This window comes from Leucoraja erinacea, chromosome 16 (assembly GCF_028641065.1).
Source record: "Leucoraja erinacea ecotype New England chromosome 16, Leri_hhj_1, whole genome shotgun sequence".
Taxonomy (NCBI): Eukaryota; Metazoa; Chordata; class Chondrichthyes; order Rajiformes; family Rajidae; genus Leucoraja; species Leucoraja erinaceus.
In genome coordinates this window covers 33,564,011-33,578,505 of record NC_073392.1, presented here as the reverse complement: position 1 = coordinate 33,578,505, position 14,495 = coordinate 33,564,011, and the positions used below count along the sequence as shown (strand labels likewise).

The 14,495-nt window shown below is 41.8% G+C and overlaps 1 protein-coding gene across 12 annotated transcripts in view; it reads left to right on the top strand.

Annotated features, from left to right (window-relative positions):
- Nucleotides 1–14,495, top strand: part of setd5 (SET domain containing 5) — a 144,702-nt gene that overhangs the window by 88,077 nt on the left and 42,130 nt on the right. For all 12 annotated transcript variants that reach the window (XM_055648108.1, XM_055648111.1, XM_055648101.1 and 9 more), the window contains 6 exons: nt 1,056–1,298; nt 1,539–1,687; nt 3,886–4,003; nt 9,141–9,250; nt 10,591–10,840; nt 12,005–12,100. In XM_055648108.1, the coding sequence (XP_055504083.1) occupies nt 1,056–1,298; nt 1,539–1,687; nt 3,886–4,003; nt 9,141–9,250; nt 10,591–10,840; nt 12,005–12,100 (966 nt within the window). The remainder of the gene's footprint in view (nt 1–1,055; nt 1,299–1,538; nt 1,688–3,885; nt 4,004–9,140; nt 9,251–10,590; nt 10,841–12,004; nt 12,101–14,495) is intronic.

The window sequence follows — 14,495 nt, the reverse complement described above, 5'->3', positions numbered from 1 at the left end:
TCCCTCTTAAATATAGCCAATGAACTGGCCTCAACTAGCCTCTGTGGCAGAGAGTTCCAGAGATTCACCACTCTCTGTGTGAAAAAGTTCTTCTCATCTCGGTTTTAAAGGATTTCCCCCTTATCCTTAAGCTGTGACCCCTTGTCCTGGACTTCCCTAACATCGGGAACAATCTTCCTGCATCTAGCCTGTCCAACCCCTTAAGAATTTTGTAAGTTTCTATAAGATCCCCTCTCAATCTTCTAACTTCTAAACATTTAAAGAAGAGGAACATGCAAGTCCACTGAGAGGGATTTGGGCAGTTGCTTTAGTTAATGATGATCCGGCAAAGATAAAAGAGCCAAGTGTGTAGGTAGGAACTGCAGATGCTGGTTGAAGATAAAATGCTGGAGTAACTCAGTGGGTTGCTGAGTAGGACCTGTCTGAAGAAGGGTCTCGACCCGAAATATCACCTATTCCCTTTCTCCAGAAATGCTGTCTGACCCGCTGAGCTACGCCAGCATTCTGTGCCTATCTAAAAGAGTCAAGTGATCTTTCTATAATAATGCCCCTGTCCCACTTAGGAAACCTGAATGGAAACCTCTGGAGACTTTGCGCCCCACCCAAGGTTTCCGTGCAGTTCCCAGATGTTGCAGGTGGTTGCCGGAGGTTGCAGGTAGTGGAAGCAGGTAGGGAGACTGACAAAACCCTCCGGGAACCTCCAGGAACCGCACGGAAACCTTGGGTGGGGCACAAATTCTCCAGAGGTTTCCGTTCAGGTTTCCTAAGTGGGACAGGGATGCTCTGAACTATTTTGATTTGTTCCAACTCTTTCAATGAGCAAGAAGATTTAGTTGAAGCTTGTCAGCCTTTCAATAATGGAAGTCCTCAAATAATACCTTGTGCTCCATCGTATAATGAAAATAACTTTTGGTGGGGAAAATGTAAAGCATGATTTTACTGAGAAACTGCCACAATTCTGCAGATTAAAAGGACATATTCCAAAAGCAGCTATAAGATATTGGAAGAGTTTTAAAGCAGGTGATTGAGTTTAATCAATTTTCTTTTTAAATTAGAACTCACTGTCAGAAGCTCATGCATTGGATGAAAATACTGCAGAAGGTTGGGAGAACAGGATTCGACTCTGGACAGATCAATTTGAAGAATCTTTTGCAAATCAATACAGTGCAGATGTACAGAACCTCCTAGAACTGCATCGGTTAACCATGAAAGACTCTGTGGGTAAAAACGTTGTGTTGGACACTATTAATAAAACGGAACTAGCCTGTAACAACACAGTTCTTGGCTCTCAGATGCAGGTAAGAACAGAGAACTGACAAAGTTCATCAAGCAACTGCAACTAGTATATAATTCTGAGAGTATGTTTTCAATTTTAACATGTATTACTGCCTTGTATGCACTTTTTAAAAACTAAATGTAATTTACTTTAATTTATTTTCGTTCACATGCGTTTTGTGCTATTAAGCCATCAGACCTCCCAGTATAAACCGGAAAATAATAATGATGTGGCTTCAATGTTATGTTCCTCCTGTTGACAGCTACAACTTGGTAAAGTCACAAGAGTTCAGCGGCATCGCAAAATTTTGCGAGCAGCCAGAGACCTAACACCAGACATACTCATTATTGAATACCGCGGGAAGGTGATGCTGCGGCAACAGTTTGAAGTCAATGGCCATTTCTTTAAAAGGTAGGAGAGTGTTGAGTGTGAGTAACACGCTGCTAACATAATGGTAACTGTGGAGGCTTGACCTTCCTGACTTAGTCAGTTTGGAAGAAGGCTACATTAATTTATGCTAACTACTAAGTGTATTTCCAAGATCTAAATAGCTATATCCCCTCAATTTGCCAGTCAAATGATTACATTGTTGGGTTCGCGCATTGGCTGATATGATTTACTATCTGCTCTATGTCAAGTTAGTTTCTCAGTTTCAAATTTCCATCAAACAAAGAATAAAATTGATTCTACATCTTCGGTAGACAAAAATGCTGGAGAAACTCAGCGGGTGAGGCAGCATCTATGGAGAGAAGGAATAAGCGACGTTTCAAGTCGAGACCCTTCTCAAGACTGATGTGGGCGGGGAGGGGTGGAAAGAAAGGAAGAGGCGGAGACAGTAGGCTTGTGGGAGAGCTGGGGAGGGGAAGGAGGGAGAAAGCAAGGTCTACCTGAAATTGGAGAAGTCAATGTTCATGCCGCTGGGGTATAAACTACCCAAGCAAAATATTAGGCGCTGTTCCTCCAATTTGCACTGGGCCTCACTCTGGCAATGGCGAAAGTCCAGGACAGAAAGGTCGGATCGGAATGGGAGGAGGAGTTGAAGTGTTGAGCCACCGGGAAATTAGGTTGGTTATTGCGAACTGAGCGGAGATATTGGGCGAAGCGATTGCCAAGCCTGCGCCTGGTCTCGCCGATGTAGAGAAGTTGACACCTGGTACAGCGGATGCAGTAGATGAGGTTGGAGGAGGTGCAGGTGAACCTCTGCCTCACCTGGAAAGACTGCTTGGGTCCTTAGATGGAGTCGAGGAGGGAGGTAAAGTGACAAGTGTAGCATTTGCTGTGGTTACAAGGGAAAGTGCCAGGGTAGGGGGTGGTTTGGGTGGGAAGGGACGAATTGACCAGGGAGTTACGGAAGGAATGGTCTCTGCGGAAAGCAGAAAGGGGAGAAGATGGGAAGATGTGGCCAGTGGTGGAATCCCGTTGGAGGTGGCAAAAATGGCGGAGGATAATATGTTGTGGGGTGGAAGGTGAGGACAAGGGGGACTCTGTCCTTGTTATGAGTAGGGGGATGGGGAGTAAGAGCGGAGCTGCGGGATATAGAGGAGACCCTGGTGAGAGCCTCATCTATAATAGAAGAGGGGAACCCCCGTTCTCTTTGGAATGAGGACATCTCTGATGCCCTGGTCTGGAACACCTCATTCTGGGTGCAGATGCAGCGTGGACGGAGGAATTGGGAGTAGGGGATAGAGCCCTTACAGGAAGCAGGGTGGGAAGAAGTGTAGTCCAGATAGCCATGGGAGTCGGTAGGTTTGTAGTCTCCAATTTCAGATAGTCCTTGCTTTCTCCCTCCTTCCCCTCCCCTTTCCAGCTCTCCCATAAGCCTACTTTCTCTGCCTCTTCATTTCTCCTTCCCGCCCCTCCCCCCCCCGACATCAGTCTGAAGAAGAGTCTCGACCCGAAATATCGCCTATTCCTTCTTTCCAATGATGCTGCCTCACCCGCTGAGTATCTCCAACATTTTTACCTTAGATTTTTCCAGCATCTGCAGTTCTTTCTTAAACACTACATCTTACATAGTTTGGTTTAGTATCAGTTTCAGTTTAATTTATTGTCACATGTACCTCGATACAGTGAAAAGCTTTTGTTGCACCTATCCAGTCAGCAGAAAGACAATACATGATTACAATCGATCCATTTACAGTATAGATACATGTGAAGGGCACTGTTAAAGCATGATAGAGATTTGAGAGAACAGGCCCTTCGGCCCACCATGTCTGTGCCGACCAGCGATCCCTGTACACTAGCACTATCCTACACTGGGGACAAACCTGTACGTCTTTAGACTGTGGGAGGAAACCTGAGCACCCGAGGAAAACCCATGGAGAGAACGAACAAACTCTGTACAGACTGCACCCATAGTCGGGATCGAACCCGGGTCTCTGGCGCTGTAAGACAACCACCACTGTGCCACTTGTTCGGATCAATAACCAGGCCATATGTGATATTGGATGCTGGATCGGATTTGGATGTTTTAACTATTCCCTTCCCCTCTGATTGAATATACTATCGATATTCATTATGTGGTCTTGCATATAAAAAACAGTCTCTTAGATAAGTAGAGCTCTTATTGAGAGAATTAAGGGGATTGCATTTGTCACTTTGGTTTACAGACCCTATCCCTTTGTGCTCTTCTACTCAAAATTCAATGAGGTGGAGATGTGTGTTGATGCCCGGACGTTCGGGAATGATGCTCGGTTCATTAGAAGGTCGTGTGCCCCCAATGCAGAGGTTAGTCTTTTCTATTTATGTGTACATTTATTTACTTTAACTTTATACTTGTATGATTGGCAAAAAATCATTTTTGTGTAGTTAAAAATTATCCTTGGCCATTATCCATAATATATGGATCGCACTTCTATTCACGCATTGTATTAAATTTACAATGCATGAGATCTATTGCTGCTACTTCACATAAATCTTGTATTAATGTCGGGGTTTGACCCAAACAGTGATTCAGTCAATTAGTATTTATGATGGTACACAAAAAAGCTGGAGAAACTCAGCGGGTGCAGCAGCATCTATGGAGCGAAGGAAATAGGCAACGTTTCGGGCCGAAACCCTTCTTCAGACTATTTATGATGAGTTTACATAATTAAATTATGCACAACACAACCATTCTGTGGCAAAATTAAAATTATTCGCAAGTAATAATTTTAACAGTTAATGAATGTAGGTTCTGTTTACAATGAGCAAGCAGGAGGACTACCTCGAGTCTTAGGGTTTTGGCCCGAAACATTGCCTATTTCCTTCGCTCCATAGATGCTGCCTCACCCGCTGAGTTTCTCCAGCATTTTTGTCTACCGTCTTATTTATCAAGTTCAGAGACAGGTAGCAGCAACGTTTTGATAAGGGAACAGGATGAATTGACAAGAAACAAGGAACTGCAGATGCTGGTTTTCCAAAAATTAGACACAAAGTGTTGGAGTAACTCAGCAGGTCAGGTGGCATCTCTGGAGAACACGGATAGGTGATGTTTTCAGGTCGGGTCCTTATTCAGACTGATTGTAAGAAAGCTGCAAGAAAGTAGGGGCAGGACAAAGCCTGGCAAGTAATGTGGATACAGGTAAGGGGGTGTTATGATAGACAAATGGTTGGGCAAAGACCAGAGATGAAAAGACAGAAAGTGTGAGACGAAAGGTTTGAAGAGTTGCAAAATATGAATAGGAGTGGAAGGGGAGGGGGGAAATGGGTGTGTGTCCAGGTGGGGTTAGGGGGGTGGGAAGAATGGTGTTTTTTGTTGTTACCTAAAATGGGAGATTTCAATGTTCATACTGTTGGGGTGTAAGCTACCCAAGCAGAATATGAGGTGCATGTCCTCCAGTTTGCCTGTGGCCTCACTCTGGCAATGGAGGAGGCCCAGGAAAGAAAGGTCCGTATGAGAATTGGAGGAGCAGTTAACATTGTTAGCAACCGGGAGATCCCGTAGACCTTGGCGGGCCGTAGGCATGCGTTCAGTGAAACTGTCACTAAGTCTGCGCTTGGTCTCACTAATGTACAGGAGGCCACAACAGGAACTACATATGCAATAAATGAGGTTAAAGGAGGTGCTTGTGAATGTCTGTCTCATCTGTAAGGATTGCTATGGTCCCTGGATGGAGATGAGGGAGGAGGTACAGGGACAAGTGTTACATCTCCTGAAGTTGCAGTGGAATGTAGCTGAGGAGATGGTGGTTTGGGTGGGAAGGGGTGAGTGAACCAAGGAGTTGTAGAGGGAGCGGTCTCTGTGGAAGGTAGGGAGGGGTGTGACAGGAAGATATGGCTGGTGGTGGGATCACATTGGAGGTGACAGAAATGTTAGAGGATGATGTGTTGGATGCAGAGGCTGGTGAGGTAAAAGGTATATATCAGGGGAAATCTATCCTTGTTCCGTCTAGGAGGACGGGGAACAAGAGCAGAACTATGGGACACAGATAAAACACAGGTGAGAGATTCATCTACAAAGCAAGGGGAAGCCATGTTTACTAAAGAAAGACGACTTTGGATGTCCTAGAATGAAAGCCTCATCTTGAGAGCTGAAGTGATGGGAAAATTGAGAGTAGGGAATAGTATCTTTGTAAGAGGCAGAGTGGGAGGAGGTGTAGTTCAGGTAATTGTGGGAGTCGGTAGTAGATGTAATTCATTAGTCTGTCTCTTCTGATGGAGACAGAGAGATCAAGAAAGGGGAGAGAGGTGTCAAGAGATAGTCCACGTGATATTGCCGGCAGGATGGAAGTAAGTTGTAAAGTTAATTAAATCAATTACTTCTGCATGGGTGTTGAGAGTTGGGGGATGGTGCCAGTATACGTTTGGACAAGGACATTTCGACATAACCAACAAAAAGGCAGTCATCTGGGCCCCATGAGAGTGCCCATTGCTGCACTTTAGCTTGAAGAAAGTGAGAGGAGTCAAAAGATAAGTTGTTGAGGGTGAGGACAAGTTCCGCAAGGCGGAGAAAAGTGTTAGTAGACAGAAATTAATTGGGTCTCTGTTCTTAGAATGCATATAAAATGCTGCCAGTTTGCAGCCTAAGGTCTTTGTCGAAGATCACAATTGTAAATGAACTCTACAGGATCAGTCCACTGATTTCCACTGTTGAAAATCCATGCGCAAGGTTATTAGTAACAGCTCCTTATTTGCAGTGTTTTATAGTGTTTGCATGTTCACATGATCAATTATAGAGGCTAAGTACTATAAATAGACAACTTTGATAGTTACATAAAATTGGCACACTTAAATTTTTTTTTTTTGTGTTGTGGAGTGCATTTCCATTCTGAACTAAGTATTGTATTCTCTAGTTCAAAAATGAGAAAATATGAGACAATAGGCGCAGGAGTAGGCCATTCGGCCCTTCGAGCCAGCACCGCCATTCAATGTGATCATGACTGATCATCCACAATCAGTACCCCTCATCCACCATCAATATGGCAATGCCTTGCAGCTAAAAAAAAAATCCTCTTCCACCTGTTTCATTTTATTTCTTTGCTTAAGCAGTCCTTAAGCAACACCAATTTAATTGCTCAGAGATCCATAAGTATGTGTATAAACTTTGTCTTGATTTTAGTCTTCCTGAAGAGTTTAATTATTTTGGGCAGTTTGGCACAACCAGTTCTGTTTTCCAACTGCAGCCTCAGAAATGTAATGTAAATAAGTAAAACTATGCCTTTCAAGAGATTTAATTCAATTAGTCTTTTAAACGTCACGGACTCGAGGTTTAAAATTTGGCCTGCCTTAGGACAAGTTTCCTCCCCTACCTTGCCAGACAGCCAGCTGGCTGGCCGACTGACTTGCTCCAATCTTAAGTGTTCACAGGAAATGGAATGCAGCACCTATGATTGTTTTTTTGCCATGCGGCAGGCCAAACAATTACCCTGTCTTCCAAGAGTTGATTCTTGGCAAGGCACCACGTGTTGGGTTCATATCAATGCTTCTCTGCAGTTTTCTGGAGTCTCCACACTAAAATTCATCATGTAAAGAAGTCTGATTTCAACTCCTCATTTGGACTCCTGGATGTACTGAAGTTACGTATGTGGGGAAGAAGATGGAGCATAATTCAAGGAAATATGAGCTTCAATTTGCTTCAAATATTAGTTTCAATATTTTAGTTATAGCTGGTGGGCGGTAAACGTGTATGTGTAGAAGGCTCTTAGTCCATTGGTTCACGAAATACAAGTAAACGTATAGGAATATCAAGAAATTAGGATGTTAAATTGGTTTGTTTGCCTTAATTCCAGGAACAAATGTATAGAAAGACTCGCTGTAGTTATAAAGAAGTTTGCTGACAACAAAGGTTTTGTGTGCAGTTTTGGTCTTCATGTTTATATAATAATGTTTGGCTTGGAAGTGTTAATTGTTGGAATCACTGGATTGTGTCTTGACATGAGCTAGTTGAGTTGTTGAATAAGTTCGACCTATGCAAGGTATAATTTAGAAGAACGTGAGGTGACCGAGTTCCGACACAGTGGGATTTGAGAAAAGTTGGCAGGATGGATGCTGAGAGACAAGAGAGACTGCAGGTGCTGGAGCTTGGAGCAAAAAACAAATTACTGGAGGAACTCAATCAGCAGATTGAGGAAAATGGACAGTCAACGTTTCGGGATGTGGCCTGTAATTTGGACTTGGTCCATTTTCCTCCACAGATGCTGCCTGAACCCCCCCCCCCCCCCCCCCCCCCCCCCCCCCCCCCCCCCCCCCCCCCCCCCCCCCCCCCCCCCCCCCTTCCAGCAGTGTGCTAGATGCTCAGAAACTGTTTCCTGCAGCGAGATGTCATAACCTAGTTACTGGATTCAAAGTTTGAATTGAGAGATCTGAAATTAGGACTTTCTTTACTCGGTGTGTTGTGAGGCTTGGCATTCTCTACCCCGGAGAGTTGTTATGTTTAGTCTGAAGAAGGGTTTCGGCCCGAAACGTTGCCTATTTCCTTCTCTCCATAGATGCTGCTGCACCCGCTGAGTTTCTCCAGCTTTTTTGTGTAACCTGTTATGTTTAGTTGTTGAGTATATGCAAGTGTTCGATAGACTTTTAGACACTAATGCAATCTACTAATGTGGGATTCAGTAACAAATAAACAGGATTAATCAAAATCTTCTTGAAAAACAAAGGTAGATTGAGCAGTGACATGGCTTTCACCTTATTTGATTCTTACATTCTTATCTGAAACCTATGCTATATTTCATGCCCGCTGTTCTGTGAACTTAAACCTAGGAGATCCACATTGTTTTTAGTACGAAATATATTAAAGATCGTGTAGGTTAAAAGCCAAAAATCCACTTCCTCTCGGAAGAAGTATCTCTCATTAGTGTACAAACCAACCCGTGCTAACATTAAATTTTATCCTTAGTAAAAAGAAGACTGAGTGCCTTTCTGACTCTTTCCCAATGAGAAATAAGTTTAGTTGCGTGAGATCTCTCTTGATATTTAAGAAGCTGTAAGTTTTGAATTACTTTTATTCCTCTTTAGCTGTCAACTAATGTATTAGGGAAACATTCATACCAGCTTGTAAACCTTTTATGTTGAGTCATAGACATTAATTTCTTCAGTGGAATAAGAATTTTGGAATAAATAGTCTCTTCAGAAGTGACATTTCTCATTTGGGCTCATCTGCCCTTTAGTTTAGTTTCAAGCATGGAAACTGGCCTAGTTTAAATATAATTTAATCAAGTACTTTGTATGTTCCTTTGCTTTTACGTGCTGTTGTTAACAAGAATATGCATAGGTAATGTAGTCAGTTATGGTGCAGCCGCATACGTTTGATCACTGAAACCAAAAATTGCAGTGTGTTAGCACATAGTGTGGCTGAAACATCTGAACGGACGTGTAAAATACTTAAAATGCGTTTAACCTATTTAAGAATCTGAAAAGATAAAAGCTTACGTACTATATCCCCCAGGTACGGCACATGATTGCTGATGGAATGATTCACCTTTGTATATATGCCATCACAAACATCCCAAAGGACAATGAGGTGACGATTGGCTTTGACTATGAATACAGTAGCTGGTAAGTGTGATGAGGATATATAGGTTTATTAAAATGTTTAACAAAAAATTAGAAACAATATTATAGCAAAAAATATTATTGCAAGGACTGACACAAAATGCTGGAGATACTCATCAGGACAGGCAGCATCTCTGGAGAGAAAAAATGGGTGACGTTTCGGGTCGAGACCCTTCTTCAGACCTGAATCTTCAGATTCAGTCCCACTGAGTTAGTTATTGTAGCATTTTGTGTCTACCTTCGATTTAAACTACCATCTGCAGTTCTTTCCTACACATTATTGCAAGGACTTGCAGCCCAGAGACTGCAATGAGTATTTAATTCCCTCATCGCCACTCGCTCATAAACGGTGCAAATATAGAGTTAATGACAATATTTAAATCAAACGATGTTTGTGTGCAGAAGAGGTAGTGGACTGGGTGTGGGATGGAGTCGGGTGTCAGAGGCAAGGAAGATCAGAGGGAGGAACAAATCACATCCTGCATGTCCAAGGAAGAATAGTTTGCCTGCTGGAGAAGGAGGATAATGAGGAAACTGCAGATGCTGGTTTTCCCAAGTGAAAACAGAAAATGCTGGAGTAACTCAGCGGGTCAGGCAGTATCTCTGGAGAATATGGATAGGCCATGTTTTGCATCGGGACCGTTCTTCAAATTGAAGTCCATCAGTCTGAAGAAGGGTCCCGACCTGAAACGTCGCCTATCCATGTTCTCCAGGGATGCTGCCTGACCTGCTGAGTTAATCCAGCATTTAGTGCCTTTGTTGAGGATAATGAGGAATTACTTTTAAGCAACATATCTGACAAAAGGGCAACATTTCTAAATAGGTAGTAGAAGAAAATTTTGCAACTAGAATTCCAATAATCCAGCATCCATTTATCTGGAATTCTGATGGTTCCACATCTGGCTCACACTAAATCCCAGAATGCGAGCCAGAGGTCAACAGTGTAAGTTGGGTGTGTATCTAGAGCCAGGATCCAGCAAGGACCAGTGCAGAGATTTATGTGCCTTTGAAGTTCAGCCATGTTCTTATCAAATGGTGGAGCTGGCTAGAGGAGGCATGTGACCTACTCCAGCTACGTAGATGTGTAACTACTTGGCTGCTGGAATTCCTCAAACCTTTCTGTGGCTGTGAAGTCTTCCTGTTTTTGTGACACCTCTCTCAAACTTGTAACTTACTTAACATCCCTGATTAGTACAGAGAACTTATGCATCTTCATTGTAGTATAACTTTTATGTGAGATATGTGCAGGAAAAAATAGTTAAATATATTCAATTGTCAATGATTTGCACCTCAAAATGATAGATACATTTAATCATTTTTTAAATTCTTTTACTTCATAATAGTAAATATAAGGTTGACTGTGCCTGTCACAAGGGGAACCAGAATTGTCCTGTACAGAAACATAACCAAGGATCGATGGAGCCCCCATTAGGCGCAGAGACACGGCGGAGAAAAGCCAGGCGGAAAGAATGGGAGATGGAGTCTGAGCTCAATCAGGGCTCTGATGAAAATAGCAGTCAGCAACAGGAGGAAGCGGCAGAACCTAAAGACCAACAGGAGTTACCTGCACAAAATCCAGCAAGTGACAGTGAGGTATGGACACACATGCTAAGGAAAGTAACTGGTGCAGTAGAGTTTGTCCAGATATATGTGAAGTACATAAAACAGTGACAAACTACTTTTGTTTTTCTTTACTAATTTTGTGTAACAATTGAAAATGAAAAGTAAGATACCAACATAATTCCAGACTAAAAGAGGGGATAAGTATATCAAGGCAAAACATTTTTGAAGTATATTTGTGCAAAATTAGTCTAATGTAAAAACCACCGACTAATTTCTGTTGATTCAATTGCTGATCATCAAGTTAGACTTTTTAACTTTGTAAAATAGTTTGATTGTACAACCATTTTTTTCTCCCCTTTCCCCTGATGCACATGTCATAGGCAATGCTAGCATTATTGCCCATTCCTAATTGGACCTTAACTAAGGAAACTGTTATGAATCAGAATATTTGTCTTCTTTGCATGCAATCATCCAGCAATACAGATTCTGGCCGCTTGGTAAGGTTGAGTTATTAGCTCAGGGTCCATGACCTTAAAGTATAGGAGAGTAATAGTTAGTGGAGTTACACCCAGTATCCATGCCGATATTTATTCCTCGGTAAGTATTGGAAGTAAACGTGCTGATTTCTGTAATAACTTGATGTTTCTTGCTGCTACACCTTAAAAATCCTTAATAATTAGCATTTAGAGCAAGTTTTTTGTGACAAATATGATGTGTGTAGTTACACTACATTAACTTTATTAAGATTCCTCTAGATGAATAATAAAATTCTTCTGATTTCATGAATTAAATCGGTCGAATCAATAATTAATATCTATACTGTGCGTAAGATGCAGAAAGAGATAACTACGGTTGTATAGGTTTAACTAAATGGTTATAAAACAGTGACAACTTCAACTCAAGATGACTTCAACTCAAAACTAACAGGTTTATGAGTTGCTGCTTGTTTTTTAAAAAAATGTGAGGAGGAGAAAAAGGTAAATAATTCAAGCAAAAGCTAACAATTTAGTGGTTGGGTTCTTTTATGATGTCACAAGGCAAGGCTGTGACATAAGTAATATCATTATGGGAGTAAAATATTAGTTTATATTTTACTGATAGCGTTGAGAAACATCGCATTAGTTTTGCAATTGTGTTGCTGGCAGTTTTTAAGTGCAGCACAACTCACTGTGTCACCTAATCCTCTGTAAATAGGAAGGTCCTGGAGAAGGAGATCAAATAAAAGTTGAAGAAGAAAACGAAGAGTCAGAAATGGATGAACAACTCCGTGCCTTAGCACAGAATAAACTGGTAAGGGACATTCAGAGAAAAATAAATTTGAGATGAAGAATTTCTCAGCAACTGGAACTCTTGCAACCATATGATACATCTAGCAAGCAGTGCAATGGCACCTACAGGTGTAGGGAAAATAATTTGTTCATTTAGAAGGAATAATGTTTTCAAAAAACATAATGGTCATTTGATATGGAGAAAGAAAGATCACCTATGCAGGCTACTTACTGTATTTGGGAAAGTGAAAAGTATAAAAACAAGATGCTTTTGCATCGGACAAAATGTGTGACCGGAAAATAATAGCTTGTAAAATCATATACAGGTCCACCACCGATTTTCCGGCACCCTTTGTTCCAGAGCCTTTCTGGATTATCCATTTTGATGGACCAACAGAGGTTATGGCCTCCGTGAGGAGACCAACAATACTGGAACGGTCCTCCTAGGCTGCCGTGGGGCCAAGATACTGGCCCGCAAATTCTGCCTCGGGAAGTCAACTTTGGGAACAATCCGCTGGCTTCATCGGGCTGGAGTTCCAGAGCCCTGGCCACGGGGCAAATCGCCGATCGGCGTGGAAGTCCCAATGAGATTGAGATCGGCCGCCTTACCTGGCCAACGCGATAGATTTACAGGGGTCATCTGGGGGGAGGGGGGGGGGTTTCAATTGTGCTCTCATGATTTGTTGTGGACTAAAGGAGATTTTTGCACAGTTGCTGGTGAATCGGTGGTGGACCGGCTGTATAATGACTCCTAACATTACTGAAAACAGTCACTGCTGGCTGCACTGCTGTAGATGATGGGAGTGTTTTAACTCGGCCAAAACTATTTCAGTGACAAGGAAACTTGCACAGTGTTCTACAAATTAGGTGCTCATACATTTGAAGTACAGAGTGCTGACTATAACTTGAAGGTAGACAAAAATGCTGGAGAAAGTCAGTGGGTGAGGCAGCATCTGTGGAGCGAAGGAAATAGGGAATGTTTCGGATCGAGGCCCTTCAGACTCAAGGCTGACTATAACTTAATGTTTTCCTGTTTATATGTTAATATGGCATTACCAATCTGACTGCTGTTATAAATCAGGTTTCTTTGCTAGAAATGAGCAGTGATGTACAGTCCTCATGATACATTGATTTGCTATTTATAGATCAGTGTACGTGAATTTGGCCAAGTCTTTTGTCTCAAATCTTTTCATCAAAATATCTTTTATACAAATACAAATTGAGGAACCAATCAATGCCTGTATAAATATGATGATCAGTTTCTCAACTTTAGTGTCATTTGGTCTCCTGTTGAGTACACTTCTCTAACACCGCTCCACTTCTATGTTTCAAATGTTTACGCTACTTTTAGATTTCAATACAAATCAATTTTTCTATTGCTAGATATCTTTTCCATTTAGGTAGTTCCATACTTTAATGTTTAGTAATGCATTCTGATGATTTTAGGACATATTTATGTTTATATGCGGGAGTATATTACAGGGTACGGAGGAGAGGATCATAGTGACATGATCTTTCAGCAAGCTCTTTCTAATCCAGACCTACCTTCTACTTTTTGCAATAAAGGGAGCTGTTGCTATGGTCAGACTACATCAGTTGTATGTAACATTATCCAAACGCTTCTTGTGTTGGAATCCGTCTACATTGTATTCAGCCCATCTAGACCCTGGCAACAGAACCTTGCTGCACAGGTGTCAGCATGTGATGGCATTTCTTTCTGCTGATGAATACAAAAAAAAGTGCTGAAATTGTGATTGTACAAAACGAGGTACATCCTCACTTGTGTTGACATATCATTTCATTGCAATTATTGTGCATAGTGTGCTGTTATTAAACTTTCCAAGAGCTCATTCCAAATTAGTTTTAGCAGAATTAAACTGATTTGCAGGAAGGTAAAATGCCGTATATACTGAAAATATTTGAGGAAAAATAGCTATCTACATGAGTGACAACATCCATCACAAGACCACAGATTCCTATAGCTACCCTGACTATATCTCTTCCCACTCTTCCTACCACATGGACTCTATTCCATTTGCTCAATTCCCCTGTCTCTGTCATATCTGCTCCAATGATGAGTTTTGCCGCACAAATGCTTCTGCAGTGTTTTTCTTTGTCTTAATACATTGCTTCCATTCTGCCATAGTTGACTATGCCCTTGATCACATCTCTTCCATTTCCTGCACCTTGTCTTTCAAGGAGCAAAGAAACAATTCTCCTGGCCTTCAACCTCACCAGCTTCTGCATTTAACAAATCATGAAGTGTAATTTATACTGCCTTCAACAAGATTCTAGTACCAAATACACATTTTCTGTCCCACTCCGTTCCACATGCAGAAAGGATTTTTCTCTTTGCAACTCCCTGGTCTGCTCTTCCTTTTCCTCAAACCAGTCTCATCTCGCCTCACTTTTCCATA